Below are 27,879 nucleotides of genomic sequence, written 5' to 3'. Positions count from 1 at the left end.
TATATATATATATATATATATATATATATTGTATATATATATATATATATATATATATATATATATATATATATATATATATATATTGTATATATATATATATATATATATATATATATATATATATATATATATATATATATTGTATATATATATATATATATATATATATATATATATATATATTGTATATATATATATATATATATATATATATATATATATATATATATATTGTATATATATATATATATATTGGATCAGGCCAATCGATATATCAAAGTTGTGAGTTCAGTGGAGTTCACAAATAACAAAGCATGTTGTACAAAAAAGAACTAGACGCAGAACTTTCTCAAAATTTAAAAAATTAAGATAAAATTTATAAAAATAAAGAGCAAACAAATTGAAATATAGTTTATATATGACAGAGTTATATTCAAATATAATGTTAATTTGTGAACATTTTCCGTAGGTATATAGAAATGTGGGAATATATTAAAGAAATAGAGTGTCTTATCCAACCTATAATATTTCTCAGACGTTGTTAGCTGTGAAACAAAGCTGGAAGAACAGAAAAAAATTCTCTATTAACAAAATGTTATGAGATAAAGATCTGAATTTTTTAGATTGATATGCTAAAACTATTAATATATTCTATAAATAATGTACTACCAACTAATGTATAACTAGCACCATATTAGATTTAGTTAGTAGAATCAATTCTATCGATCAGGAGGAGTGGCTATGAAGAATTCAAAAAGTAAATCTGACAAGCTTTCGATTCAAAGTTATATTTGAAAATTAGAATAAACCAGAATTAAATTTTCAACAAAACCAAAAAAAACAGAAAAATATTATATAAAGAAAAATAAAAAGAAAATAACAAGGAAGAACAGAAAGAAAGTGTTGTCCTTTGATGCAGGAATATGTTAGTCTCTTGTAATTATATAATTAACCTTCAGGCATAGCATCAATTAACCTATAAAAACACTTAAATCAAATACAAATGTGGAAAACAAGATATTATTGTATAAATCTATACTTAAGCCTATTTGGTCAGATGGAATCCAATTATAGGGAACTGCTAGCAAGTCTAACCTTCATACAAAGGTTACAAAATAAAGTGTTGAGTACCATTGCCGATGCTCCGTACTCTATTTCAAATGAAGTGATACAACGCGATATTCATCTAGAACCAATAACAGGTGTAATTCAACGTGTTTGTGTGAAGTACTTCGAAAGAGTATCAGTGCATCTCCATGTACTCGCTAATCAGCTAAATATGCGAAGTGACAGTGAAGTGCGTAGACTAAAACGTTTAACACCATTTGATCTGATTATTGGACATATATAGACTTTAGAATAAGACTAATTAATTAAAATAGTATTTTATAGAGGAGTATATAGTATATATAAAAATAACAATACTTATTGCCCTCCGGGCAAATTGTGGAACTATTAAAAGTAATTAAGAAAAAGTTTACCAGCTCTGTTTTATTTATTATATACAAGTTTTCATTAAATAAAAGCTATATCACTCCAAAACCCTTTTAACGGCTGCTATTGATATTCTAGTAAACTATCTAATATATCAAACACTGAAAGATAATATTAATAATTAAGAACTATTATTCTAGTCAACGCGTTTTCGAAAACTAGACTAATTCGAGACAGTACAGCGCGCATATTTTCAAAAAAGAATCTTGATTTACCACTAGCCATCAGCACTACAGGAGAAACTAACGGATTATCTGTAGTTTACTAACGTGGAAACATGCGGCACGATTTTAATCACGGTAGACTAGACTGTAACTAGACGGGAAGAACATAAATCCATACATAATTGACAAAAACGGTGTCTTATTATGAAATATAATTATTGAAGCTAACTTTTTAATTCTTACACGTAAATAAATAACATGAGGACATGTTTTGCAAATATGGAGACTGAAGCATGATTTTTGAACAACAGCACTATACTGTTCAAAAATCATGAACCAGCAATGAAATGGTGAATAGGTACATCATAATGATGCAAAAGTCAACTAAAAGCCAAATTAATTATTTTTCGATATAATATTTCCAAATTAATAGTTATCTGATCCATTATTTTAAAAAATAAAAAATCGCCATTTCATTCAACGACTGATAAAAATAAAAAACCAATATATTTGAAAATATATAGTCAATTCAAAATAGCAGTGACACGAATGTCAATATGTGTCTGTCTAAAGTTGTGCATTCGTTTTACAGTCAGACAATATCATCCTTGTCATTTTATTCTATTTAAAAAGAGATAGAATGCTGGTAGAGAAGTTCGAATATGTAAAGGAATGAGCCTGCAAAAGTTGTCCGTTTGCCAAATGAAAATTCTTCAAAATATTATAATTATATAACCGGCTAATATTGTTTTAACCCTTTGTTTTAGTAAATTTGAAATAGCCGCGGTTTTTATTGAGAATATTTTTTGCGCGTTGCAGCTGCACTGAATATTAGTACGGATCACTGAAATATCTCAAAAAATAAAAAACAATATAATCTTAAATTCGCCAAAATTAAACCGTGTTTATGCGAAACAGGTGACGAATCAAGATCAGCTTGGTGTTTCAGAGATCAAATGTACGAAATGTATAAAATAGTAAGTAATTTTTTCAATCGAAACATAATTTAATACAATTATTTCAGAGAAAATTGTTAGTCTGGAAAGTATCCATAAAAATCCAAAAGGTATACAGCTATTTGAGAGATATAGAACATCCGCTCATACATTGTTGGATAATATAGGATTTAAGTGGTGTAAAGATAACCCATGAAGGTTTTTAAAAACATATAACAAAATCAAGGAAGAAATATATCAATTTATCTAGTTAAATGAGACATGAATATTTCAGAATTTCAGATTCAGTTTTCAGTACATTGAAAGTGCAGTACAACATTTCAGTACAGCTCATGGAAAGATGATAATAAATATAGTGTAAAGGCAAAAAAAAGTTGATGGAAAAAAGGTAAATGTTGGAATAACTATCGATTAGGTTTTGTTAGTCATAACATTTATTCATCGCAGACAAATAGTTCTCCATGCTGGAAACATGAATAGTTTTATATCCGGTGCAGAATTAGTGTTTCTCTAAGTCCAAGGGTGACTACCATGAAGAAATGAACCATAACTTGTTTTTGCAGTAGTTTGAAAATCAGATTTTACATTCGGTTTGTGTGAGCTCGATCAGACACATTGAAGAAGAAAATGACAATGGTAGAATATTGAACAAGTTTTTGATGGATTGGAAATGAACAGCTTAGTTATTAACTTGATTAGTATTTCTGAAAGTGACAGTGATTGAATAATACCTTATAAATGTTGGTTTATGATTCAATGCTGACGATTACCAAGACAGGGTGATGAACGAGGAAACCACTAAAGGTCAGTATACAATTAATATACTTTAGTTGTAGGGAATTGTAATATATAGTGTGAAAGCTTTATGAGCATGTGTGTTATTGTTCAGAATATACATGAAGGTTTGGTTAACATGTATGAGAACAGAAATAACACTAACTGTTTTGCAGATATGGCAAATGCATTCAGGAGAATGCAGTGGTTAAATGTAGTTTTATCAAAAAGATGTATACAGATAGTAACAGGACAAACTAAAGGGAAATATAGTAATACCATAATGACATTACAGGATACATCACATCGAAAGAAACAAGAACTAAGCATAAAACATAAATATGCTCTCTAATGAAACTAAAATACATTACTCAGATATAAAATTGCTAATTAGGTGGATTAATACTTTGGGGGACACTGCATATAAAACACTGTATATATCACTGTATAAAAAACGCGCCTAGAAGTCTACCTATACTTGTGTGAAAAAAGTTCAATGTAAATACAATTAAACAACTCTAACCTATAAATTATTGTGGCTGTATTATTATTAGTATCAGATGTATTATAATGTTAAAAGAAATTCTATTTAATAAAATATGTTTTTAATTATTTTATTTATATTAAAGTTTTGTTATATGTCAGAGTCTAAATGTACTAAAACTCAGAGTAGCTGCGGCAACATTGCGACGTTTCCCATGTCATTGCTACATTGAACTGACTTTATAAATGTAACAAATTGATTTACAAAGTAATCCAAGATTTCGCCTTAAAACATGAAAAAAGTTACTGAATCGCAGCAACGTGGAAGCAATACAATTACTGCATAACGTGCAGGAAACCAGAAGATTGAAGCGAACCAAATCACACGAACTTGTTTAGTGTATAAGTGTTACTGTTCACTTTAGCTTAGGTAGTCTAAATTAATTTTGAATTGGGAACTACAGGCTGATGTATTTATTCCGTACTAGGACATCCCGTACTGATACAAGTACAACAGAACAATAGTACTAAATTAATTTCTAAATTACGAAATAATCTTAAAAACTATAGAGATTCTTAATAAATGATTAAATGTGTTAGCTAAATAATAATTATAAATAGACCGATTATTTTAAAAGAGCTTTGAAGACGATCCAACACTACAAAACTAGAAATCGTCGTAAAAACGGTTTTGAAATATCGTTTAAACGACAGGAATTCAGTACGTCTGAGAATTACGAGAAATGAAATATTAGATTCAAAATTATATATGCGGGGAATAATGGAATCAAAATATTTTGTATATCTCACATTACATAAAACAATTTGAATGTTATCTAAAATATTTGACTATTGTTTCGTCACTTCATTAATAAGCTGGATGAAACTTCGGTTCAAAATCTTGAATCGTAATAAGAAGCTAGAAGCTGATATGGACCAATTATTCACCCCCGAAGAGTATTAGTTTCTAAATATTAACAAAGGATGTGTTGATAGGAGTTGTTTAATTTTTTATTATTAATTATATCTTACATATAGATATGCTTAGTACAATCTTAATTTACAAATTAATTTATGACTACTATCCTCTTGTACATTCATTAATACATAAGCAAGGCGAGTACGGGATCAATACATCATTATATATTTCGCAAATTAAAATAAAACTGAACTACTTAAGCTAAAGTTAAAAATGAACTTATAGACTAAACAATTTCGTGTCGTTTCGTTCGCTTCAATCTTCTGATTTCCTGCGCGTTGTCCAGTAACTGTGTTGCTTCCACGTTGCTGTAATTTAGCAATGTTATTTCATATTTTAAGTAGAAATCTTGGATCACCTCGTAGATCCATTTGATTTCGAGGTCATGGTGCAACTCTTCGTTGGTTACGTAGCGATAAGCATTGGTAATTAATCGTAGAACTTTGTTTTGGATACTTTGGTTTATTAGTTGGTTTGATGTTTTAGTGCAAGTGACTTATAACCTTCTGGAGGATCTTTGGAACTGAAGGGCTATTAGGAAATTGTAGTATACTGAAAAACAAAGTAATTTTTACAACCACAAATCTATTTTTCTCTTTCCTCATGTTTATCAACATTTTTTATGAAAATATTTTACTTCTAAAGCTGAATCATCTTGATGTTATAATAAATATCGATATTACATTAAACATTTTCACACAACTACACAGAATCTTCAATTATAACGTTATCTGTCAACGTTAAACATTAAATAAAATACTTAAAAGATTAACCATCAAATTACCCACCTCGTGCTACAGAAAACATATTAAAATCAAACAATTACTTAATGTTTTCGTATTTAAATCATTATTAACTTTACGATTTCACGGTGCATTTTACACACAAAAAAAATCAACGTCAGAAACGGCAAAAACCTCTCGAATACTTTCTAATAGGTGACTTAATCGTCAGAATTTGTCGCCGCAAACCCGAAAACTAGACGAATTTAAGGCTAGATTTTTTCGGCCGTTGCAATTAAAGAGTTTCGATCGCGTTCTTTATCGAAGAATTAAAAATCTACGTCGTCACATCAATGGCAGAGCCGAGCTGCGCGGGACAATACGCGGACCTTACGATAATTCCCACACGTGGCAACAATGCGACGCCTTTTGATCCGGTTAGCCTTGACTCGAGAGGTTGGACTTCTGAAGAGATGATGATGGTCTTTCTTTACCGAGAATCGACCTTCTCGGTAATATTGCTATTACTCTGTATTCGAACAATCAACGAAATGACATATATATGTGATAAATAATTCGAAAAAAACGAGGTAAGAGGTTCAAAACGAACACTAGAAAAATAAAACAATTGAATACAGAATAGAAGTAAGAATGCAAAAAATTATTATGCAATATCATACTACTTGATCATATGTTATAATATCCAAACTAATTTGCATAGGCATTTGCAGTATCCACCAGACACATCCCCTACGAATTGGGGATGTTTACATTACTGTTTTCAATTTTTTTTAAAATTAATTACATCTTACATTATAACAGGTCAATTGAAAGTCCCCGGCCTACCATAGTAAAACATATTTTTTGGCAAAATTAGTTCTTTTATTCAACATAATTCCCTTCAAGGGTGATACACGGTCAGATTCGTCGATCACCTCTTCATTCGACGAAAATTTCTTCCCAGTGAGCATTCTTTTGAAGTCTGAGAACAGGAAATAATCGTTGGAGGGCAGATCTGGAGATTACGGTGGATGAAGAAGCAATTCGAAGCCCAATTCATGGAATTTTGACACGGTGCATTGTCTTGGTGAAGCATCACTTTCTTTTTCTTCAAATGCGGCCGTTTCTCGGCGATTTCATCCTTCAAACGGTCGAATAACACTATGTAAAAGTCGCTGTTGATGGTCCTTCCTTTTTCAAGGTAGTCAGTGAAAATTATTCCATGCGCATCCCAAAATTCAGACGCCATAAACTTGCCAGCCGACTGTTGTGTTTTCCCACGCTTTGGAGCGGGTTCATCGTGTGCAGTCCACTCGGATGACTGTCAATTGGACTTCGGAGTGAAATGGACGGTTGAAAATGTTTTGGAGCCATGTTTCATCCATTGTCACATATAGATGCAAAAACTCGGTTTAATTACGCTTGATCATCTTCAAACACTGCTCCGAATCATCAACTCGTCGTTGTTTTTGGTTAAAAGTGAGCTCGCGCGGTACCCACTTTTGCACAGAGTTTTCTCATATCCAGATATTCGTGAATGATAGATGTACACGTTCAGTTTATATCTTTAGAGTGTCTGCTACTTCATTCAATTTCAATTTACGGTCATTCAAAATCATTTTATGGATTTTTTAAACGTTTTCATCGGTAACAACCTGTTTTGGGCGTCCACTGTGTTCACCGTCTTCGGTGGTCATTTCACCACGTCTAAACATAGCATACCAATCCTTGATGATTGATTTTCCTGAGGCAGTATCCAGAAACTCGGCATCAAGCCAAGTTTTTGCTTCAACTGTATTTTTCCCTTCAAAAAGCAATATTTTATCAACACGCGAAATTCCCTTTTATCCATTTTTTTTTCACAATAACAAAAGTTGTTTCACTCAAAAAGCTCAAACTAATGGCAGCTGTCAAATTTATACACGCATCTTTTGAGGGTTAGGGCTAACTAAAAAAACATATGGATTTAATTCGAGTAGCGCCATCTGTGTGTCAGGCCGGGGAGTTTTCAATTGACCTGTTATATGCCAAGTACAAACTTAATTTACAGATTAATTTATTATTATTGTTCTAATACACCAGTATGTAGTTTCGAAAATTGAAATAAAACTAAACTACTTAAGCTAAAGTGAACAGTAACTCTTATAGACTAGGCAAGTTCGTGTAGTTTGGTTCGCTTCAATCTTCTGATTTCCTGCGTGTTGTCCAGTAGCTCTATAGCTTTCACGATGCTGTGATTTATTAACCTTATTTCATGATTTAATGAGACATTTTGGATAACTTGGTAAATACGTTGGATTTCGAGGTCATCTTGCAGCTCTTCGTTAGTTACTTAGCAATAATCATTAGTAATTAATCGTAGAACTTTGTTTTTGGTGCGTTTGATTATTAAATGGTTTGATGTTTTGGTGCAACCTCATATTTGTACCCCATAGGTCCAAATTGGCTTGATGATTTTCGACCAAGTTGAGAATAGTTCTGATTAACCAGTGCAATTGCTTCATTTTCAGTTTGATCTGCTCTGCTCTGCTATTTTCCAGTCTCTAGTTTATTTGTAGATCTTATTAACTGCCACTTGTACTTTTTCTACAGCTGAGATACGGCAGACAGAGATACGTCTTACAAACAAAAATTAACAGAAGGTTACAGAAAATTCTTTTACATTCAAATATTATAATAAGAATAGAGTGACACAGAAGATAGTTAACAAAATTATCATTAGTTTTCTAATCAAAATAGTAACATAAGCAACTAAAGTAATACATTAAGTCAGGTATAGTTAGAAATAATTATCAAAATATTATCAAAATCACATTAAATAACCTAGAGAACTTGCCAGAAGATATACCTTATAAAATCATCATAGAGATAGATAGTACATAGAGAAGCTCTTAGAAAATATAGTCAAACTCGTCCTGAACTATATAGAAGACGACGAAGAAGTTATTGACTAATCAAATCATAAAATTGTAAATAGAATAAAATAAAATAGTAATAGGAAATCAGCTGCCCTGTATTTGGTGTCGTGGTTTAAAATAAAAAAACGAACATTTAGAAAAATAAATGCTGTACTGGCGGTTAAGCTCCCCTATTGAGCCGTACCATGAACACTCGAATTATGTCCTTATCCATTTTCTTTGTGCAATTCGTAAATATAACGCATGTCTTCAAATGACATCTCTCAGAACAAAACAAGTAAATAAGTAAGTAACTTACTTTATTTATATTACATGCAATCAGTATATTCAAATTTATTTCTATTATTACTTGGAAATTATGGATTTTCTTCATATTTTACACCTAGATTCCACAATAAGCTAGTATTCAATATACTATTTTATCGCTTTTACGTTACAGCTACGAAGCTATAGATCATAGAAAATTCCTTCAACAAAACGCAATTTAAAAAACGTCGATGCTTTTTCCACACATCATAAATTTATAAAAATTTCTAAATTCCATGATGTGGAGAAATGGAATAATTCAAACGCGGAATCCGAACCGAATTCCGTGCAATATTTAAATGTAAATGCGTGAAATGGCTTTTGCGGAAGAAATACCGAGCTAATTTCGAAATATCTCGGGTATGTTGATAATGGTGAAAGTGAACGTGCTCATTTGTTTCCACGGTAAGTATAGCGTAATTCGAACATGCCACACACATATATCACCCATAGGATTCGAGAGGCAATCCAACGCTGGTGATTCGGCCAACGAATGGCGGATTCGATTGTTTTGAAGTATCGAGATTTTGTCACCGATACATGGCCTGCTGTGTTGCCGCTTAGTTAAATGGTTATGTGACTAATCGGTCGTAGACAATGGCAAATCGCTTTATTGTCTCCGTATTGTGGAAATTTTATGTTATTAAACTCAAAACTATTAAACGTTTGGTCGTTTCGTTGATACAATTGACATTACTTCCTCCATAATCGATCAGCGGTCGGCATTAAATTCATTATCGCATTTTATCATGATTTACATGGAAGGAACAATGGATACTATAATTTAATCTCAGCTATTGCAGCTATTATAGTTTAAGAGCGCGTATTATCGTGATTCATACGCTTTAAATATAGTACGTTCATTTTTTAATCGGAATTATTTAATGTCACAGATAATAACTGATTCACTCAGCAACATTTACACGACAAAACAAATGAATAACGAGTATTCACTAAACTGGAGTTTTAATGAGGTATATTTAATAAATTGTTAACATTATTTCGATAACATCTCGTTATATACAAAGCAGAGCAGATCAGACTTAATATGAAAAAACTGTACTGGTCAGCCGAAAGATGCCAACGAAGAACTGTACAATGGCCTCTAAATCAAATACATCTACGAAGATCTACGAATATTTCGCCTTAAAACATGAAATGAGGTCATTAAATCACAGCGACCTGGAAGCAATAGAGGTACTGGACAACACGCAAGAAATCAGAACGTTTTAGTTTTAGTGAACTAAACCACAGGAACATGTAAAGTGTGTAAGTGTTACTATTTACTTAAGTTTAAGCAGTACTAAAAATATCAGTTTCGTCTAATCAATACTTAATTTAGTACCTATGACTTTCTTTCCTGGATATCAAAAATAAATTACGCTAACAACGTTTTTCGAATTTTGGAAAAGCGACTGTTGCACCCAAACAATTATCATAAGCCAACAATTGTTTTTGATATCAAATCCCGAAATATAAAAGACAACCCCAATTATATAACAGGGCAATAGCAGTAGCAAACCTAAATAACACAAACTGTACATAAAATAAACAAAACCAGCGAACAAATATAGAATAAAGAAGCAAGCATAATTAATGTTCATTTAAAAACCTCAGGATATCTCTTATAAAGCATATCTCTTAACCATTCAAGGCTAATTTCCTTGCACATTTATCAAAAAAATGCCAAGAGAACCACACAAAACAGGTAGGAGATATGCTGATCTCAAGCCAAGAAAATATTCTAATATTATAATAATAAATTTTAGAGAAACTAATAAAGATGTAAAAGAAAGAGAAACACATGTAACTGTATACTTCTAATAACCTATCTTTCAGTATGATAATGTGAACATTGTTGAAGAAATATAACTATTTATTACAACCCAAAAAAATACAAACCCATATGACATATATAGATAACATTTCGCTGTTATATTGAGTAAAATTATTCAAAAATAATTCTATTTAGAAGAAATGTATGAATTTTTTAACATATATTAATAATTAACTTGTAAATATTTCCTAAAATGTCAATGTTACCATATTTCGATCGTTGAGTATAGATATAAGCCTCCCAAATAATGACATCACTATATTATGTCTCTTTAATTGCGACTTTCTATATATTATTATAATTATAATTATATTATTACATAGTATCTTTATTATAATTATATTATAGAGTAATTAATTGATATTAATTTATACACATTATTTATACATGTTTTAATCACAAATTTATGTAATTAAGAATATACAGTTTACGCAGTCTTCGCCAAAATAAATCGTAACCAGAAGGAATAATATCTGGTGAATATAGAGGTTAGTCAAAATTTCAATTATTTTTGATAAAGATAATTATATGTTTATGTAAACGGACAAAATAAATGCAATTTTACAATTCCCCTGCGACTGTTACTGCTAAAAAACCGTCAAACTGTACAGTTCGACGCAATATTGTAGACTTGACCAGATTGAACATCAGTCAAGGATATTAGGGTTTCCCAAATTATTTGTGTTTTATTTTTGTCTAAATCATGTCGGTTACAGTTATAGGAGTGAAGGTTGCTGTTTAATAGCCATGACAATGCATTTTGGGTATACTGAGTGAAAAAATGTATATTCAAAGTTATTTTTTTTTGTTCTGGCCTAAAGACCAGGCGGTGGAATGCATGACGCATACCTGGTCGCGGAGACTTGCCCTGAAGTGACAAGTTGGACCGGGTTATGTGGGACTGCCTCTGGGCTTACCAATACACTAAACCGAAACCGCCTCACAGTTGACCCCTATGGATCACTACTGCTACTGCATTAAATTTGGGGATATGGCACCCGCTGATCGGGCAGCCGTTATTGGGCACGAGGGCCCGGCGATTCTATTGATTCGCGAACCTGAGTTAACACACAACTGGGTACTGTTGTATGGGGGCAAAAGTTATGACTGTAGCGACAGATGAAGTCGTTTCAGCCTGGAAAAGGGGGAGAGCTTAGCGGTGACGCGGTGCTAAGCTCCCAGCATGTCGACCAGCTCGCGAACAAGCGCGTTTTCAGAAGAACTTGAGCTGAGTTGTTGTTTGTGGAATGATGGAGATATGAAGTGCTTGATTTCTGGAGTGTCAGTTTCCCTATGAATTTGATTATTTCTGAGCGTTTAATATTCTCCTGAGGAGCTTATTTTGGAAAACTTGAAGCCGTTTGACCTGGTTGGGTGTAACAAACTTGAAGTAGACATTAGATCCGTAGAGGAGTACGGACCGAATTAACATCTTGTAAAATAAGCATTTGATGGAGATGGGAAGTCTGCTAGAAGGGCAGATCAGAGAAGATAGCAGGTTTGCTATCCCCGAACCTTTTTGGATTGCTTTCTGGATTTGGGAATGCCAACCGAACCGCCGGTCGAAGTGAAGACCTAGGTACGTGACGTTATCCAGCCATGGAATTATTGCGGTGTCGATCTTAAGTTGCGAGACGCGCAGTGCGTAACGCTTCTTGTGGAAAATGATGGCCTGGGTTTTCAGGGGGTTGATTTGCAACCTCCAGAATTTGAACCACTTGACCGCATGATCGAGCTGCTTCTGTAAACGTTCATGAATTGTAACTTCGAACCTGGCGGCCGTGAAGAAAGCAGTGTAGTCAGCGTAAAAGGCGACGTCAATATGCTCTTTTCTCGGCATATCTGAAATAAATAGATTAAATAAGACTGGGGCCAGCGGGGAACCTTGAGGTACGCCAGCATCGATTTGTTTACGACTGGAAAGTGACGCCCTGATCTTGACCTGGAAAGATCTGTCCGAGAGATAGGACTTGATGAGAGCGGTTAGGTCTTCTGGGAGGCCTAACCGCACGCACTTTGCGAACAATCCGTCGTGCCAGACCTTGTCGAAGGCTTTGGTTAGGTCCAGAAGAACTGCTCCAAGCTTTTTACGTTGGTCAAGAGCATGATGGATGTGTGCAGCCAGACGGGAAGCTTGATGGACGGATGAGTGGTGAGCGCGAAAGCCGAATTGTTCATCTGGAATGATGTTGTTTTCCTTTGTGAAAGAGTTGAGAGCGTAGAGTATTGCCCTCTCGGCAAGCTTCGAAATGGTGCTGAGAAGGCTGATAGGCCTGTAATCAGATGGAGATGATTTTGCTCCTTTCTTGGGTATAACCGCTATATGTGCGTATTTCCAAGACGCCGGGAAGTGTTGCAGTCTCATGATGGAGTTAATGATGTTTGCCAGTTCTGCGAGCTGCTTATGCGGGAGCTTTTTTAACTGGGTAATCGATATTCCATCGAAACCTGGAGATTTTTTGGTTTATATTCAAAGTTATTTTCAACTGATTTAGTGGGATGTCCACACAATTAGCGTCCAGTGACAAACAAAACCGGAAAATCAAAATAATGACAAACCCGAAAAGGAGAAAAAAGAAATAAATATGGGATTATAGAGCGAATGGAATATTTTTAGGTGCTTGCATATATTTTAATAACAGAAATCCGCATAAAAGACAAACATGCTATTCTATATGTCATGCACAGAGAAAATGGTGGCCAAAATAATCATACTCTCCATAAGGATGAAATTAACCAATAAAATGACTCGAAAGGCGATTGCAACGCCATCTGGATAGTGGATATTGCGAAACAATTCTCCAAAAGCCTACGAAATTAAATCTTTATTTGCTTTATAATTGTTTATTATTATTGTAACACAGATTTCTAATTTATAATAACAATTTTTATAGTTGAGCGAAAATGGAGGACAATACCGTTAATAAAATAAACCGTTAAAAAAGGCAAGAAGGCAGTATCGCCACAAGAATATGAACAACTGTTACATCGCTATTCATAGCAACTAACACCCATGGCAGTTTTATGTATTTATTTAAGATAAATATAAACAAACAATTTCAAAGATAATATCGAAAACCATAAAGAATTATAGACAAGCCACACTGAATATAAAATATTTTTAACACAAAAATTGAACCGACTCCAAAAAATAAATAAGGAAGTCACTAATAAGTAAAATATAATCAAACTAGGATTTTTAACACAAAAAAAAAACATTTTAAAATAAAATATGTACGAAATAATCGCTGTAATGACTAAATTAAAATAAACAAAACCTTATGTAACCTATCTACTACAGGTATTTGGTATTTGTTCGTAATTTTTTTTATATCAATATCTGGACTGGACCTACAGTTTAACGTGGGCTCCGAACCACTGTCCTCAGCATTAAGCCTACTGACTGGCGAGTGACCAACTTAGAAATGATCCCAGAAGACATCCGGTCTTACCCAGCCTGGTTACCGGCGTGACTAGGATCATTTTCCTTCTCGGATTTTACACTCTTGCCTAGGACAAGCACAAACATAAATTTACGACCATGTCCCAGCAGGATTCGAACCCGCGGTTATCGCAACAGTAGGAGGACCGTCCTATCGCCTTTACCACTGCGCCACCAAACCGGCGTGTTCTTTCGCTCTAACCAGTACACCATGGAAGCAGTTGCCTGCGTTTTCATTTGAAATGGTTAGTGCTTAAAAAGCAAACTACTTCCGTTTTTCCGTCACATTCATGTTTTCTCTCGATTTCCCCCCTTTACCCATCAGATCCTGACTTGGTTCCAATAGGACCATCTCGGTATGTGCATTTTTTCGAATAAAAAAAGACTGAGAAATCGGCGAAGATAGATTAAAATATATATATAGCCGGACATATAACCTCCTCCTTTTTTGAAGACTGTTAATAAGGTAAATTTGATTTCTATTCACTGCTATTCCACACTCCTGAGACCGTAAATACAGTAATGTTGATGATAAATGTTAATAAAATATAGATAGTAATCTACACTACTCTTAAGGCCACTTTACACAACTTTGGTATAAGTCCTGAACGACAACGAAAATTCACTTCCTGTAGAATACATAACAAAATTCAAACAACATATAACAATTTTTGTTGAACTACAAAAACAAGAAGACAAGAACACAAGAAACAAACTTTTTGTTTCGAAGGAAATAAAATTACTGATGCATCTTGAGACAATGTTAATATAATATTGTGCAAATCACATTATTACCAACAAATCTATTTAATATGCCTGTTGCATTCATAGATAAAATCGCCGAAAGTGGATATAGCACCAAATTTAGATTATAATCCAAACGTAATAAAAAACAGTCATAAATAATAAATATAATAAAAACAATTCGGGTGTGATTTGTATTTTAAACAATTCGTAATTATCCGTTAATGAAGCCTGTCTCGCATAATCAATATACCGTAAGCCATACGTCAAAAACGACAATCAATAGCCGAATACCAATTATTAAATATTTAAAAAATATATGACGTCTTTTTTAATCCAACTAAAAAAGGCCTAAAACTTTAACAATAAACGGAAACTTTTTTAATTTATTTATTACATTGTTACTAGTCGTTACCGACTAACCTATAATGTGTCTTTATAACAACTTAAAACTAGGTATATATCTAGGAGGACACATCGGCCCTATCTTAGTCTCTGATGTTTATGTATTAACCCTGCTGGTATTCTATTAAATACACTTTACCACACTACACAAGATCAAATTGATTGTGTGACCTGCTAATGTTATCCAAGAGTTGTATTACTTCGACAGTGACATGAGAATATCCTCATATCTCCATGCAATACTCTTGATTTCCTAAGTGACAGTCGACATCTGAAGGTATCGGTGTAAGTAATCAGTTCAGTAGTATCTGGGTGCCTCTACAATACTTCGCAGGACTTTGTTCTGGACAACTTGTATTGTGTTTATATTAGTTTCCATGTAGGTTTCAACACTTGCTTGTATAACAGCATATTATTATGTTCTGATAATTGTGATTTTCTTCCAAGGTAAAGAATCCCAATAAACGAAAGCTATCTTATTTCACCAACAGAAGAAACTATTCCGAAGTTTATTTAGGAGCAATTAAATAGGTTGTTGAAGTGTTTTGTATATCACAGTCACTCTATGGAGACTCATTAAGACATTTCAAGCTTTGAAACAGAATTTTTTGATAATTATAAGTGGCACAACCATCAATCCTTTAAAAAATCAATACAAATCGGATCTAGATTACCTAACAATATATTTAAAATCAACTGTATAAAACAACTCCAGCGTATAAAAATTGCTCGGATAACCATCGTTGAAATTTAAATAATGTAAAATGCATAATGCTCACTTATCCAGACATGACACCATTAGATTACGGTACAGTTAATATATGTAACAATGCTGGTATAAAGTATGTACATATTCGGTTATAAAGTATATTTCTGTCACGATATTTAAAAAGCTAACAGCCATACAGATATCACTGAAATAAATGATTCGAAAGTTAAAATCAATCACATCTTTGACATATCAACACAACTAACACATCGGCCCTATCTTAGTCTCTGATGTAATAATGTTTATGTATTAACCCTGCTGGTATTCTATTAAATACACTTTACCACACTACACAAGATCAAATTGATTGTGTGACCTGCTAATGTTATCCAAGAGTTGAATTACTTCGACAGTGACATGGTAATATCCTCATATCTCCATGCAATACTCTTGATTTCCTAAGTGACAGTCGACATCTGAAGATCTCGGTGTAAGTAATCAGTTCAGTAGTATCTGGGTGCCTCTACAATACTTCCCAGGACTTTGTTCTGGACAACTTGTATTGTGTTTATATTAGTTTCCATGTAGGTTTCAACACTTGCTTGTATAACAGCATATTATTATGTTCTGATAATTGTGATTTTCTTCCAAGGTAAAGAATCCCAATAAACGAAAGCTATCTTATTTCACCAACAGAAGAAACTATTCAGAAGTTTATTCAGGAGCAATTAAATAGGTTGTTGAAGTGTTTTGTATATCACAGTCACTCTATGGAGACCCATTAAGACATTTCAAGCTTTGAACGAGAATTTTTTGATAATTATAAGTGGCACAACCATCAGTCCTTTAAAAAATCAATACAAATCGGATCTAGATTACCTAACAATATATTTAAAATCAACTATATAAAACAACTCCAGCGTATAAAAATTGCTCGGATAACCATCGTTGAAATTTAAATAATGTAAAATGCATAATGCTCACTTATCCAGACATGACACCATTAGATTACGGTACAGTTAATATATGTAACAATGCTGGTATAAAGTATGTACATATTCGGTTATAAAGTATATTTCTGTCACAATATTTAAAAAGCTAACAGCCATACAGATATCACTGAAATAAATGATTCAAAAGTTAAAATCAATCACATCTTTGACATATCAACACAACTAACACATCGGCCCTATCTTAGTCTCTGATGTAATAATGTTTATGTATTAACCCTGCTGGTATTCTATTAAATACACTTTACCACACTACACAAGATCAAATTGATTGTGTGACCTGCTAATGTTATCCAAGAGTTGAATTACTTCGACAGTGACATGAGAATATCCTCATATCTCCATGCAATACTCTTGATTTCCTAAGTGACAGTCGACATCTGAAGGTCTCGGTGTAAGTAATCAGTTCAGTAGTATCTGGGTGCCTCTACAATACTTCGCAGGACTTTGTTCTGGACAACTTGTATTGTGTTTATATTAGTTTCCATGTAGGTTTCAACACTTGCTTGTATAACAGCATATTATTATGTTCTGATAATTGTGATTTTCTTCCAAGGTAAAGAATCCCAATAAACGAAAGCTATCTTATTTCACCAACAGAAGAAACTATTCCGAAGTTTATTTAGGAGCAATTAAATAGGTCGTTGAAGTGTTTCGTATATCACAGTCACTCTATGGAGACTCATTAAGACATTTCAAGCTTTGAAAGAGAATTTTTTGATAATTATAAGTGGCACAACCATCAGTCCTTTAAAAAATCAATACAAATCGGATCTAGATTACCTAACAATATATTTAAAATCAACTATATAAAACAACTCCAGCGTATAAAAATTGCTCGGATAACCATCGTTGAAATTTAAATAATGTAAAATGCATAATGCTCACTTATCCAGACATGACACCATTAGATTACGGTACAGTTAATATATGTAACAATGCTGGTATAAAGTATGTACATATTCGGTTATAAAGTACATTTCTGTCACAATATTTAAAAAGCTAACAGCCATACAGATATCACTGAAATAAATGATTCAAAAGTTAAAATCAATCACATCTCTGACATATCAACACAACTAACACAATATAACTATCAATAAGAGAATTACCTATAGAAATTCTAATATTAGCACCATTTTATAGCACGATAGATTCATAGAAGGATGACAGTGTGAATAATATTTCTGAGAAAATTAGCGAAGGTTTGATAGAAAACCTCAATAAATATTTCATCTAATATCCTGCTATTGGTATATTTATATTTCATCATCATTTTCGAATTTTACAATAACAGGTAACAGTTAAATTCTAACAAGAATTAGTAATATTCATAATGTATACATGAAATAAAATTATAAATAATTCAATTCGTTTGATTCAATATAACAAATTTGTGACAGGTGTACCAAAATGTATGAACATTTTAATTCGTGTTCTTTTATTGTGGTTGTATGGTTGACAACGAAGTGTTTTGAACAACATTTCTAATATAATGAAAGTTCTAGCAAAATCAATCTAATTACTGAAGCTTATTTTCATCTTAATGGCATCGCTAATCATAGAAATTAACACATTTGCGGTTTAGAAAACCCACATGTGATCTGTCGAAAAGCAAAGGTATCAATATCGTGCCACTGTTTGGTACAAATTTTGGGTCACGAAAATTAGAGTTCTCCATAAAGCAACATAATAATTATGTACCTTTTACCTAACTTGAATGTGATTGATATGGACAAATCTTTCGATAAAATGGTGATACAGTTCATGAAAAAATTTAATCACCCTATGAGATGTTTCTTTGTAGTGAGTTCCTTTTTAGAAAATTATTTGAAGTCAAAGGTCAATTACAGCAGTCTCACAATTCTCGTAGTGAAGAAGAAATTCAAAGATGCATCACTGAAATTCAGATACATTTATACAAAAAGGTCATGGAGGGTTTCCACAAATTGTACCAGCAAAGTTAAAATCCACTTGGCTTTTTTCTGCTCAATCAAATTGTGTAGAACAAAACATTTTAAAATTGGAAGAGACAGTGTTTGGTAACTTAAGTCCTTCAGTTTAAATGTTTTTATGTCGTTTTTCACTGATTTTGTAACCTATGAGAAGAGTGTCTACTTACAATAGTGCAAAAGTACCTATCCAGTAACAGTTTAATCTTCCTATATATGAAATTATCATGTCACAATGTTCGTTTTTATGAAATTTTTTATGCTATTCAATAGGTCTGAGAATCTGAAAACTGATATTTCTAGAACAAACGCCATGTCAAGTGATTTTCCAAAGATTTTCTCTTATAACTGGCTATATGGAGTAGGTGTGATATAGCCACCATGAATAGGGAGAACCAAGACGTGCTGATTTTATTCACAATAAATTTAGTTTAATATTCGCGTTACCGATATTCACGTTGCTGTTTACGTCATAGTTGACAATTCATAGTTTACTATTCGCAAGTAATATTATAAAACAAGTAAGATCGATCCATATGACCGAAGATAGTTCGAGTATTTTATGCTGAACCCTTCGCGATATTCAAAGCTTTATCCTACATCACAACACAATCCTTCAAAGAATGGCTAATCCTGGCCGACTCCCAAAATATTCCCGAATATTTCCTGGAACAAAAGTTCAACCATCCCCTGGTCACCGACTTACTGTCAATCATCCGTACCCTCTATCTGAATGGGATCAGGACAAGTTTACTGTAGATTCCTCCTCATGTTGGTATATCGGGCAATGAGCGCAAGGACAGTGCGGCTAACCAGCGTTCCACATATTACTTTATGAATTACACCAAGTAACTTCAACAGTGATGGATTCCTTATTCCCTTCCCTACTAAATAATTTTAACTCTTTCAACTTTACTGCAGCATTAGCAGAATTAAAGGCTTTGTTAAGTGGTGACTATAGCAGTTCGCGAAGCACAATTCTTTTCCACGCCCACCAAACACTTCACACGGCATCAGTTTTCTTAGCATTAACAGGAAAGAATCTTAAATGGGAATTGCACTGATCCGTTCCAATAGAGAGCTTCTTTAGAAGATCTGATATCTATCCCTTCATGGGATATCAATCAGTCCTCTGTTCCCTTGGGTTCTAGTGTTATGACATCACGAACTGGTTAACTTAGTTCAAGATTGCACAATGATTTCATTTAATTCAGATGTTACTATAAAAACTGGCTGGAGCTGGAACTAAAACACGTGACCAATTGGAATCATCATAAAAACAACAAAAACACGTCTGCCATGCTATCGTCACAACATCAGCCGAATTAACGGTTTTGTCAAATGGTAGCTAGGCGATTCGAGCTGCTCGTGAAGAACAATATCTTTCTGGTGGTCCAAAAGACCATCAAAAACGTCCTTGGTACCAATGTGAAAGAATATGAATTGGAAACTTGGCTGATCTGCTACCAAAGGGTCTAGAAAGCTTCTTCAGAAGTGCTTCAAAACTGCCATGCCCCAATCTTTCTCAAGCATTTAGTTAATTATATAAAACGCTAATTCTCATCGTATTTTAGACTTTCGAATAAAAACAACAGTTTTTATTATAAAAAAAAGAAGAGCTGGGACTAAAACACGTGACCGATTGGAATCATCGTGGAAACAAACAAAAGCACGTCTACCACGCTATTCTCCCAACATCTCGCGACAAACAGCAGTCGAACAATTAAAAACGAGAAAATTCTACGGTGTAATTCCGACTTTCATGACGGACGGTCGCCGCTCTCGGCCCCACCGTCGGTAATTTGAATTCTGGGTCAAGTCGGGAGAGCGCTATACGGACATTTAAAACCTCACCCAGATGTTCGGACGCACTCACTCACACACACGCGTGGATTTTTCTACGAACGCTCCGAACGACAAAAGCTACAAACCTGCCAGTCCAGTTTCAGGCGAAGAACGAACCTAACCAACACCGATGCACGTCTAAATGGAGTATAGGGAACAGTTACATCCGACTGGGAGGCAGCGGCACGTAATCCGCACGGTCGAGACACAATCACCATCACATCAAGAACGACACCAGGGAAACCATCGGCGACACCGCGGACGAACGGGAGATCACCGTCGCAGGAAACCCTCCACCACCACCACCGTCGTCGTCGTCGCCGAAAAATCCTGCCACGACGTCGTCCAAATTCGCCTCGGAAACGCGGGGTCGGATCGGATGTTCGAGCACTGCCGCGAGAGCGCGCCTGTTTACGGTTCGCGACGCGACGTACGTATGACCCGCAAAACTGCGAGCGCGGAGCGTGTACGCCTTTGTTTTCCGTTTGCCTCTCGCTGAGTCGCTGGCGGTCGGACGTTGGCGAACTGGCCCGAGTCGCGGCGAGCTGTCGGCGTTTCCTCCGACGAAAAGCGAGTGACGTAGGCCGGTTCGCGGCGGCGATGTGTTTACGCATTCGACCCAATCAATAGAGTCACCTTACCAAAACTAATTAGGGAAAAGGGGCAGGAGACCGGACTAATAAGAGGCCGGCTCATCCGTGATTTTTGCGTCTAACAGGTCAAATAAAAATTCCCCGGCCTGACACATAGATGGCGCTACTAGAATTAAGTCCAAATGTTTTTTAGTGAGCCCCCATTGTAAAACGGGAACCGTGTTACGTGAATACAATGACAGTTAGATGGTATTTGTTGAGTTCCTGGTCAGAAATTCGACGACAAAAGTATTTCCAAGACTTTTCTTTCGTCAAATCTTATATTTCTGGTCAAATTTATTTTTTCATCATTATATCCACCAGTTACTAAAATTTCCTTTTGACGATGGTAACATTAGTTAAAAACAGAATTAGAACCAGAGTGAATTTCATCTTATCTCTATTGCCTGTGAATGTGGTGAAAATAAAATAAGGTATAACTACCGTATCTGGTTTGGCAGTAACTCTTAAGTCAATTTTACTAGTCATATCAAAGAACATTTAAAGGGGCTGATAAAACAATTACGGAATTCTGGTGCTCGCAAAAAATCTAAATCATATCTGCTAATTTTAAGTATCGCAATATCTAAATAACAACAACATATATATACAACAAATACAGACCTAATCGTGCTCCACTTCTTCTTTTGACTCGAAGACATATTGTTCTAGATCTAATACACTGCAACAAAAACACCAATATTGATTTATTCGATAACAAATCTTATAAAAACAGCTTATAAATTGCAGGAATAAAAATGAAAGCACTATTTTACTGCGGGCTTTATTGTCGAAAAGGATTTACGTGAATTATCGCATATACAGCCTATTCAAAGTTATTTTGTACATACGTCATCTAAATTTGTATCGTCGCAATGTTGCCGCATCAACTCTGAGTTTTAGTTCAGTTGGGCTTTGATTTACCAAATATAATTCATTTTAACATTACAGTACATCTAACAAATACAGTTAATTATACAGTAACAACAATTTATAGGTTAGAGTTATAACCTCTTATCGCTATTGCTTTCAAGAATTTTGCATACGTCTGACAACTGGACGACTTTGACAGACTCATTCGTTTACGTTTTCGAACTAATCAGCGTTCTGACTCTTTTTAACTAGAATAAAATGAGAAGGAAAATATTGTCTGATTCTAAAACGAATTTACAATTTGCGACAGGCAATACATTAAATATCTTGATGACGTATGTGCAAAAAGACTTTGTATATACTATAAAATAATATTCCAGTAGAATTTATTTATAAACTAAAAAAAATAAAAACAGCTTTATTAGAAGTCATCATAATTCATAAGAATATTATATCAAAAAAATCTAAAGTTAAATATAAAAATAAAAAAGAATATGTGGAACAAAAATTAAAATTGACTAGTTATATTAAGAATATAAATTAAGAGGAAATTTTGACAAATGCTTTGACTTGACATGTAACAAGTCAACTGAAAAGTCCCCGGCCTACCATAGTAAAATAAATTTTTTGGCAAAATTAGTTTTTTTTATTCAACATAATTTCCTTCAAGGGTGATACACTGATTATAGAGACCCTGCAACTTTTCTATACCATTTTTGTAGTACGATTTGTCCTTTGCTTCAAAATGGGCCTCAGTTTCGGAAATCACCTCTTCATTCGACGAAAATTTCTTCCCAGCGAGCATTCTCTTGAGATGTGAGAACAGAAAATAGTCGCTGGTGGCCAGATCTGGAGAATACGGTGGATGGATGGATTTTTGCCATCATTTTCACTGACTTGTGACACGGCGCATTGTCTAGATGAAGCTGTACTTTCTTTTTCTTCAAATGCGCCTGTTTTTCGGCGATTTCGTCCTTCAAACGGTCCAATAACGCTATGTAATAGTCGCTGTTGATGGTCCTTCCTTTTTCAAGGTAGAAATTTATTGGTTCAATGAAAATTATTCCTTGCGCATCCCAAAATATAGACGCCATAACCTTGCCAGTCGACTGTTGCGTTTTCCCACCCTTTGGAGCGAGTTCATCGTGCGCAGTCCTCTCGGATGACTGTCGATTGGACTTCGGAGTAAAATGATGAGTTCATTCATAATCATTTTGTGGATGTTTTCGTCAGTAACAACTTCTTTTGAGCATCCACTGCGTTCACCGTCTTCGGTGCTCATTTCACCACGTCTAAATTTAGCATACCAATCCTTGATGGTTGATTTTTCTGGGGCAGCGTGTGGAAACTCGGCATCAAGCCAAGTTTTTGCTTCAACTGTATTTTTTCCTTCAAAAAGCAATATTTTATCAACACGCGAAATTCTTTTTTATCCATTTTTTCTCACAATAGCAAAAGGTGCTTCACTCAAAATGCTATAATTCACAAACTAATGATCCGACATATGTCAAATTTATACACGCATCTTTTGAGGGTTAGGGCTAACTAAAAACATATGGATTTAATTCTAGTAGCACCATCTATGTGTCAAGCCGGGGACTATTCTATTGAACTGTTACAATTCGCGGTCGTCATTACGAAACGGTGGTTTTCAATTTGTAACCCTAATGAAATATATTAATTGATGCATATTTGCTAAAACGTACCTGATGAATATGATTAATAACTTCGGTATGTGTAGCGTCTTCTAGAGTTTTACCATTAACTTCTAATATTTCGTCTCCAACTTCAAGATTATCGTTATCAGCAGGAGATCCTGGAAAAGAAAGGAATATGAAAGATAAAATTAGTCGATAAAATAGTAATAAATTGATTTTTATATTATCCAGATGTTTCTCTTAATTTTCTCATGATTTTAATACTTTAATCTGTACAGGGTGACCTTTTAACCAATAAAATAAAGAACTACGAAGTTATTTTATAGTACATTTAACAATTTACTCCCTAGAATTGCATACATTATTATTTTTAAAATTATTGGTCATCATTCACCACTACTTCTTCCAAGATTTTGTCAGCATTTGCATTTTACATCACAACGGTAACTGAAATTGCTTAAAATCTTCATTTTTTTCTACATATCACCATAAAATTCACTCTTCAAAATGTGCTACTTAAACAGATATGTAATAATAAGAAGGGGTAATGTCTGCTGAATACAACAGCTCAAGTAGAATTTTTCATTAACCTCATAGACAAACATTATTATGTTACAAAATCAAATTTTCGCTATTCTGATCATATAACAACCATTTTCCTTTCAATATGTAACTCGAGTCCATAAAATACAATCATAGCAATTTAACATGGTGAATTTCACCGCTTTGAACTTTCAAATTCTCCTTTTGGGTCGTTTTTGGATGATCAAAACTTTTTTCCTTATCTGTATCGAAACCATTACCAGAATGTTTAAGCAAATGCTCATATGTTATTATCATTATAGCGTGTGTATTTTTAACGCCACTCGATGGCTTTCATTAACATTTTTCATCAGTTAAATTATAGCATTATCATCGACATCTTCACATGTTGAGAAATAGATTTACATTACAACGAAATAATATGACGCCTAATGACAGAAATAATATAGTTTCAAAAATATTTTAAGCAATATAATTAATAATATATTAGTTGTCAGCCCTTGCAGTTTGGTCATACATTTTTTAATTATTAGTAATTCAAGGACAAGGAAGGTAAGCAGTGCTAATATTTATTTATTTTTATATTATAGTCCCATCAGTCTCCTGGACTATTCAGGGTCTGTTTACAGATATACAATATAAAACACATTTATATCAGTTAAAGTATACAATGTTATTATAAGTATAGAATGCAAAGAATAATATAAATACATGGTCGGAATATAAAATCTGGAGTTAAATGTATAAGAATAAAGAATACATATTGCAAGATAACAAGTAAAATAGGTAAAAGCATACAAATGCATGAATATATGAATGCTACAGTACAATGGTCGCACAACCCATGTCAGTGATAAGGATACAAGATACAAAAAGATGTAAACGAACATGCATGATATTACATAAAAGCACACTATTATATTTCTAGTAGCAGTCCTGTTACGGTTAAAAAAATAAGCAGCTTGTCCAGGTTCTCCAGCCTAAGACACTGGTCCATCGACTCTCGTCCAACCGTCTTTGCGAGTTGTATCTACGGCATTGGGTTAGTATGTGTTTGTTAGACAGTAAGGTACCACATTCGATGCACAATGGTGGACTTCTTCCCTTAATGAGAAACTCATGGGTCAGTTTGCAATGACCAATTCTGAGGCGCGAAAATTGGCTTTAGCTGCGCATGCTGATGTTAGTGGTGTTAAGGCTCTGGCTCCTTTTTCCTCCCAAAGCTTGTTTTTTTTTTTCTGTTAGATCCCATCTGAGTTGGTCTAGATGTCCAAAGATGCTAGTAGAGTAGTGCTCTTCTTGGCTAAGTAATCGGCTCTTTCATTTTCAATGATCCCAGAGTGAGAAGGGAATCCCATAAAGATGATAGTTTTGCCGCTCCTTAACAATTTAGAGGTTAGTTCACGGATAAGTACTCCTAGCGGTTGTAGAGGTACATATGGTTGGAGGCATTTTAAGGAGCTCATTGAATCGGATACGATAACTAACCGTTTATCTTGCACATCCTGTATTGAGATCAGAACGCTATACATGGTAAACAGTTCAGCCGTCAATATACTCGATTAAACGGGGAGCCTGAAGTGTCCTTCCGACATCACCGATGTAAATGCTCGCTCACGTAGTCATTGCTCTTGGAACCGTCCGAGAAGATGAAAAGGTGTTCAGTATATTTCTCAATTTTATATTGATTGAATTGGGTGCTGATATTGCTGGAGCCAGAATTATCCCTTGGTAGACTCCTCATGGAGAAATCGATAGTCACCAAGCAATGCTTATAGATAAGACATTAATTTTCAACGGGTATGGCTGGAAGTTGGAGTGGGGAGCGGAGAAAAAAATGAAAGGGGGAAAGGGATCGAGAAAGTAAAGAGAAGAAAAAAGGGAAGATAAGAGGAAGGAAGGGGCCAAGGACGTAAGAAAGAAAACCGAAATAACATAAATGTGTGAGAGTGCCAAACAAAGAAAACCAAAAAAATACTGAATATACAAATAGACCAAAGAATCAAAATAGTACTAACAGTAAACAGTAAAAACTAATAAGACATAACACAGTATAAGTACAGACTATAAAGAACAGAACAGAAACCACAACCTTAAAAAAGCATTTGTAACTTCGTTTTACTAATGATTTTGGTGTATCTACCCAAGACATAATGTAAGTACTAGTAAATACTATAATAATACCAAACATAAATAATTAATAAAATAAAGATACATACCGTACAGCTTAATTTTTTTGTCTTTGGTTTCCACCAGAATAATTACATAACCTCCTAAATCCACCATGATTTAGATGGCGGAAAATCTGAAACAAAAAAAAACAAAGCTTAAATATAGATATACTTATTAAGTGAATATTTAATTCTGAAAAATTAAAAAATATACCATCAATTAGATATGCTTAGTAACAGGTGTGGCAAAAGTCCCGCTACCATTTTGATTGCGTGCCATCTTGGTAATGTGACGTTCAGTTCAGTTTCGGTTTAACAATTATGTTGTGTAGACGTCTAAATTTTATTATGGATAAATATACGCCACAAGAACGAACAGAAATAGTGACAATATTTATTATATAATCGTTCTATTATTGCCACTCAGCGGAAATTGCGTCAAAAATATTCTAATCGTTCAGTGCCTCACAAAACCACAGTTTGTCGTTTACATGCGAATTTTCGACGGTACAGGTCTCGTTCTGGAAGACAATGAACGTCTCGTAACGCTGAAAATGTGGCTCTGGTGCGCGATAGTGTTGCAGAGTCTCCAGAAACCTCAATTTGGAGACTTGGTTGACAAAAATTGCTACCGAGAGATCTTGATCAACAATCAATTAATGCAATTCTAAGGCTGGCTGGTGAAAGTGAAGATTTCTCGTCTAAATTGATCTAATTAACGTCTAAATGAATGATAAATGAGCGAAGAAGCCCATTTTCTTCCCAGTGACTACATCAATAAACAGAACAGTCGGTTTTGGGGAACACTGAATCCTCAGTTACTTCATGAAACCTCATTTCATCCACTAAAAACAACTGTATGGTGTGGTATTGATGATGGAAACATCATTGATCCCAATTTTGTTGAAAATAACATGGTGGTACAGTTACTGTTACTGCTGAACGGTGCCAAGACATGATTCGACAAATTTCGGTGCAACGACTAGAGGACATGTGGTTTCAGCAAGACGGGGCCACAGCACACACAGCTCGTTCAACAATTCAATTATTGAATGACGTTTTTCTGCGAAGACTAATTTCGCGAAGTGGTGATTTAGCATGTCCAGAGAGCTCCGGATTTAACAGCACCAGACTTTTTCTTATAGGGTTTTTTAAAATCAAAAGTCTATGTGAATAAGCTCCAAACGATCCAATATCTTAAAGACAATATTCCTCACGAAATTGCAGAAATTCAGCCTCAGATATAGCAGGATGTCATG

General features: G+C 34.1%; 1 protein-coding gene across 11 annotated transcripts in view; it reads right to left on the bottom strand.

Moving 5' to 3' along the window:
• The window catches only part of sdt (MAGUK p55 family member stardust), a 140,553-nt gene extending 113,796 nt beyond the window's left edge, over positions 1-26,757 (bottom strand). For 6 of the 11 annotated variants that reach the window (XR_013005004.1, XR_013005005.1, XM_076399578.1 and 3 more), the window contains exons 1-3: positions 26,669-26,757; positions 23,955-24,064; positions 22,000-22,057 (exon numbers count right to left, since the gene is read on the bottom strand). Coding sequence is in view for 4 of the 11 variants with exons in the window: in XM_076399578.1 (XP_076255693.1) it covers positions 22,000-22,057; positions 23,955-24,064; positions 26,669-26,735 (235 nt within the window). In the remaining 7 variants the exon portion in view is untranslated. Of the gene's footprint in view, positions 1-20,829; positions 21,320-21,999; positions 22,058-23,954; positions 24,065-26,668 lie in introns of those variants that run through there. The other 5 variants (XR_013005006.1, XM_076399582.1, XM_076399583.1 and 2 more) reach the window with 4 other exon arrangements.
• Between the last annotated feature and the right edge of the window lie 1,122 nt (positions 26,758-27,879).

Source organism: Rhynchophorus ferrugineus, unplaced genomic scaffold (assembly GCF_030347505.1).
Source record: "Rhynchophorus ferrugineus isolate W39M unplaced genomic scaffold, kcgeb_rfMv2 rfM3, whole genome shotgun sequence".
In the NCBI taxonomy this organism is placed as follows: Eukaryota; Metazoa; Arthropoda; class Insecta; order Coleoptera; family Curculionidae; genus Rhynchophorus; species Rhynchophorus ferrugineus.
The sequence above is the reverse complement of the archived record's forward strand: the minus strand, read 5'-3'. Positions and strand labels throughout refer to the sequence as shown.